The 5930-nt window shown below is 34.2% G+C and overlaps 1 protein-coding gene across 1 annotated transcript; it reads right to left on the reverse strand.

Moving 5' to 3' along the window:
* Positions 1-2881: 2881 nt before the first annotated feature.
* On the reverse strand, positions 2882-4969 carry LOC120116238 (zinc transporter 6, chloroplastic-like). The gene is made up of 2 exons (XM_039136779.1): positions 4161-4969; positions 2882-3204 (listed from the first exon to the last, which is right to left on the reverse strand). The coding sequence occupies exons 1-2, from the start codon at positions 4824-4826 to the stop codon at positions 2890-2892; spliced, it is 981 nt and encodes a 326-aa protein (XP_038992710.1). The 5' UTR covers positions 4827-4969; the 3' UTR covers positions 2882-2889.
* Positions 4970-5930: the final 961 nt, after the last annotated feature.

The following is a 5930-nucleotide window of genomic DNA, read 5'->3' on the forward strand; positions in this document are numbered from 1 at the left end:
TGAGAGACACATCAACCTTCCCATGAAGTAGAGCAGTTTCAAGATACTCAAACTCATCAGGAAGTGATCCCATCAACATCAGAGCCAGATCTTCGTCTTCAAAAGTCACGTCCATATTCATCAGATCAGTCACCAGCTGATTAAAGCTAGTAATATGATCATTCATAGTGGTACCTGGTACATAGTTGAAGCGGAACAATCTCTTTTTCATGCAGAGCTTGTTATGACCGCTTTTCTTCAAAAATTTCTCCTCCAGTGCCTTCCATAATTTACTTGCAGAAGTTTCCTTAGAAAATGCATACTTCTGCTCTCTAGAAAGACACGATCGAATAGTACCACATGCTAATCTATTTATCCTCTTCCATTCTTTCTTCTTAACATCATCTGGTTTCTCTCCTTCAATAGCAATGTCTAGACCCTACTGAAATAGGGCATCTAGAACCTCACTTTGCCACATGCCGAAATGATCGGTGCCATCAAAAATCTTCACTGCAAATCTAACATTTGTCACAGTATTTCTTGTGGATGTTTTTGTGTCGTCTACCATTTCTGCTACAAATTCTATTTAATAGCTGTCAATGTGGAATGTCAATTACCCCAAGAAATTTTTTTCTGATGTGGAAGATCAGCCTAAGCCGCAACCACAGAGCATTCTAAAATAAACCAAGAGCGTTGATACCAATTATTGTGGAATTTGGGTTAATTTCCACCAATAATAACAAATTCACCTTGTAAACTATTATCTAGGTGACTAGTGTGAAAACGATTGTACTAAAAATCACCCCAAGGTAGATTCCTAGGAAAGAGGAGGGGTCACAATGGTCCTTCTTAAAATCCACTTTCCTTAGACAGAACTAGGGGTGTGCAAAAAAATCCGATCCGAACGATCCGATCCGTTGATCCGATCCGAAAATTCGGATATCCGATCCGTTTTTCAATTTTCGGATAGTTCGGATCGGGTATCCGAATTTTTTTCGAATTTTCGGATCGGATACGGATCGGTCAAAATCCAATTTCGGATTATCCGAAAACCCAAAAAAATTGGGCTATATTATTAGCCCAGAGCTGTTTGGGCTTGTTCTGCCATTTCCTTTTACTTCTCGCCCAAAACTTCGCTTATTGTTTCAAATGAATTCAAACCCTAATATCATGGTTTACACATAATGTTCCAACTCCTTTTTTTTTCAAGTTGGTTGCAGTTGTCTTTTATTGTTGTCTTAAGAGTGAAGTGGAGCAATAATTTTATGCTTATGAAATGGGCTAGCCGATAGAAGTGAGCAGAAGGCATTCAAATATACTGGAATTACTTGCTTTAATCCAAGTTCCTTCTCAGACGATAACACATATGTTGCATATAGGCCTTGCAACCAGGAAGTTGAGTTTTCAGCCTTGTGAATATCTAAAGTTTATGGCTTCCATATCCTTTAGCATGCTGGAACAAAGAAATGCCATTATTTTCAGTTGTTAATTGAGAAATTGTTATGATTAAATTATTAGTGTGATAGCATTTGCAAATCTGTTATGTTAAAGTATATCACCAGTTTTGCCGGAAGATTGTGAATAATGGGACAATTTACACGTTTAGTATCTAAATTATCAGTTTTAGTACTTAAACTTTTAATTTTATGTTAATTAATGCTTCTATTATATTGGTTTTCTTTAAATTATTTGTAAAAAAAATCGGATTCGACAAGTAATTTTAATATGACAATAATTAACAACAACTATACCCGACAATAGCTATTAAATAGACATAAAGAGAACGCCAAAATTTAACGAGGTTAGGCCAAAATTACGCATACCTCCTCGAACACTACTAAAATAATATTTCACTAATATAGGAAATATTACAAAGAGATAAAGAGTACAAATAGCCTTTAATAGTGAAGAAGGCTTATATTTATGGGATGTTAAACTAAGGAGGAGGAGGGCTCTATTTATAACAAAAGAGTTTCTCCTCCTCCTTATACAAAACCAATGTGAGATATTTGCCAAAAACCAACACCTAATACAAACCATTGTTTAGGAGGAATGAAAAAGTAAAAAGAAAAAATAAATTGATAGAGTGTATAAGTATTGAATATTAAATGTGTAATTATATTAATTTTGTTAACTGTCATATGAGCATTTCCATTAAATATTAACGGAAGTTGACTTTATTGACATCATTTAAATAATTAAGTGGTCTGACTGACAAAATTAAAAAATCGATAATCAAAATATAAAAGAGCGATAATTAAATGGTCATAGAAGAAATGGAGTTTACCCTAAAGTTTATTTGGATAGCATGAATGTATGGCATCATCTTACATGCCGAGTTGAAACGGAGTTTCATGTTTGCATCACATAGAAGAAAACAAGCAAAATCATTAAGTTTAGCTATAGGGTGAGAGAGATCAAGAAGAAATCTCTTTCGTCAATTTTATATTGCCTTAACCCCATACGTGCGTGTTTGCATATGAATTGAGTAGCAGCATTTCACACTCATCTGTTTTCCCAGCAATGACATGTTCACTTTACTTTACATAATGGAATCATGGCTAGGCTTCCAAAATCAAACGAAAGTAGCAAAGTGGATTACACACATTTACACGTCTATCCCACTACACACAATACCCTTTCTTACCATCCATTTCACGTGGAGCTTATTGATTGACACTATATATATACACAACACACACTTCGTAAGATATATTGACACGATTACAAAACAAAAGGCACTCGGTCTCTCTCCCATTTATATTTATTGTTTCCAAAACTAAATTATGATGATTAAAATACTAATTGAGAGAGATCGTAATTTGTGATTTGTTTTTTAAGCGACAATACATAAATATATGACATGCAACTACTATTGTAAATTGATATGAAATTTGTATTGTTTAATTTTCAAGCCCATATTGCAAGGATAGACATAGACGTTGAGCCAAGAGCAAGGGCAATGAAAGAAGCCTTGTTCAACCACGCATTTGAAGACATCAATTTGTTGTGGAAGAAATCAGCAGCTATGAGATCCACCAACGCCATGTAAATGAGTATACCCGATGATAATGAACCCAATAATCCTTCCATTATCAATGCGTTAGGGCTACTGTCGTCGTATCCCGTCACTGAAAATATTATCATCCCCAACAATATCCCCATCGGGGTCGTTACCGCGAACATTAGACACATGTATGCCACTGTTCCCATTCTGAAACCCGCCTGAAAAATCACAATCCTCCTCATTTCATTTAATAAAATAAATATTAATAAATTTTAGCGTAGAGAACACAAATAATCCCACTATAGGATGTTATTTTGTTAAGTTCCAGACTATAGGGTGTTGTTTTGTTAAACTATTAAAAGTTATAAAATGGTCCCTCGATTATAAAGTGTTACTTTGTTTAGTCCATCGACTATTAAAAGTCACAAAATAATCGTCCAACTATTCATATATTCTAAACTCATATTTTTCTTTAAAAAAATTGACGACCGTCTAAACTAGACGTTAAATTACTCACTAAAATATGATAAAATCTAAATGTTTGAGCTGTATTTTTGTAAACTGAATCTCTATGTACATAATGTCTAAGAAATAATGTTTGAAAGCAATGATGGTGCCAGTAAACATCATTAAAATAAAATTTTATTATATTTCAATCAATAAGTTAACATCCAACTCAAACGATTGTCAATTTTTAACAAAAAAAAGGACAAGATTGGAATATATGAATAGTCGGAAACCATTTTATAATTTTTAATAGTCGAGAGACTCAATAAAGATGTGTCCTATAATCAACGAACTATTTTATAACTTTTAATCACTAAAACAATATCGTATAATCAAGAGAACATGTGTGTACTTCATCCTAAATTTTATTTCTTTTTTAAAATGGTTATATTTTTTTAAAAAGAAAAAGAAAACGATGGGTTTTTCATTTATTGTATGTTACAACAAGAAAGGTAGGATAGAAACTCGGTAATTAAGTATAAGTAGTTCAAGATGCATGATGAAGGGTTTTCTTAAGTTAATGCGTTTAAGTTAACTCATGACAATGTCATTTATTGTTGTCATAAAAGAACAACAATAAAAATATTTCTCTGTCCTACACATTCTAGCTGCGCAAAGCCAACGATATTTCTCTAAAGTCTAAGTAAATACAAGTGGGTTAAATTACCTGGGCAATGCAACCACCGAGGCCCATGCCTTCGAATATCTGATGAAAGGCGAGTGCAGCAACCAGAGGTCTAATGGTGCACTGATTTTGCGACATCCCCATCGTCACCCCGATTATCACCGAATGGAAAATTATCCCAATCTCCAATACCTGTGACACAAGTCTCTGCTTAAGCTTAACTAATTCCTCGTTTGATAGATTAATGTTGTTGCCAACTTTTTTCTCCAACGTCACATCCTGTGTTCCCACCGGCAAATAATCTCCACTGGACTTATGGCCGTGCCCGTGCTCTACGTGTGAGCTGGCCGTTAAGTCGACGAAAAGAGCCAGAAGAGCCCCGATTAAAGTGACGAGTCCGGCGAAGGGAAAATCTTTCCAGGGATGACGAGAAGCAAGGTGGCAGTCGGATAAGGCGGCGAAGGCGTCGGGGAGGACGTGGACTAAGGAGGTAGAAAGGATGACTCCGGCAGCGAAGCACTTGATAATGAGAATTGTCTTGTCGTAAACGGGTTTTCCTATGAAATAACGGGCCAGAAGGACCGGGGAGGATATGCCGATGATACTGGTGAAGAAGATGACAAAAAGGGAGATGAATTTAAGGTGCGTGGCGGCTGCACCGTCCCTGCAGGCGAGGGCTCGAGCCGTGTCGCTCACGCACGATGACATGGTTGCACCTGCACCTAGAAGAGAGAGAGAGAGAGAGAGAGAGGATTGTGTCTGGTGGGGAGCGCAATGATGAACAAAACTAGAGGTGGGATTTTAAGAAGGGACGGTTTTGATCTTGTAAATTGTAAATTGTTAGCGCGTAGATTAGTAAAGTGGTGGCTCCTTTTATTTTTCATGGAGTTTTTACTCTCTTTTCTATTTGGAAAAAAAGATGATGCAAATTTGACATGATCACTTTTTTAAAGGAACACAATAGAAATCCTTTTTTATCAATTAATAAATATAAATAATTAACTATTTGATAAAAATGAGTAAATTCATTTAATTATTTAGGTCATAAGTTCTAAAACCACTAGAAATAATTTTCTTTCTTTTCTTAGAGTCTCTCTCCCTCTAAATAGAATTAAATTTAAATTTTGTCAAGAAAAAACTATTTGATAAAAATGCTCAAGCACATTTAATTGTTTGGCCAAACTATTCATCTTTATTACTTCGTATTCATTTTATGTTATATGTTCTAGACTCACTAGTAGCACCCCATTCCTTTTTTTTTAGAGTTTTCCCGTCCTCTAAATAGAATTAAATTTAAAATTTATCAAGAAAAACTATTTGATAGAAACAAAATTAAAGTTCATTTTGTAAAAAAATTATCTTTAATTTTATTTGGAATATTATTAGCAACAGTTTTGTTCTTAATAAGAAATAATTGGCATGTTTAGGTAAATAATACTTTTATATAATTAAGTATAGGAATGATATTTTTTTTAGAGAAATGACACTCATTTCAATCACGTAGTATAAATAAGCATTGTCAATAACGCTTTACTGAAAGTGTAATTTGTTAGAAACGTCTTTGGACAAACGTGATAATCCAGGCGAAAGGCATTACTAATCATATATGCTTTTCTTCTCCCTATATCGGATTTTGATTGTTCAGCGGTTTAGGAATTTTTTTAAAAGTTGATTTGGGGTTTTTTTAAAAGGCTTTAGAAGTTTTTTTATATATATAATTTGTATACGATGAAAAATAAATTAGGAATTTTTATTCTATGGTTTAGAGTTGTATGAAATTAATAGGATTAGACTTTGGGTTTATTATAAAAA

The sequence above is a fragment of the Hibiscus syriacus genome, unplaced genomic scaffold, assembly GCF_006381635.1.
Source record: "Hibiscus syriacus cultivar Baekdansim isolate YM2019G1 unplaced genomic scaffold, ASM638163v2 tig00110287_pilon, whole genome shotgun sequence".
NCBI lineage: Eukaryota > Viridiplantae > Streptophyta > Magnoliopsida > Malvales > Malvaceae > Hibiscus > Hibiscus syriacus.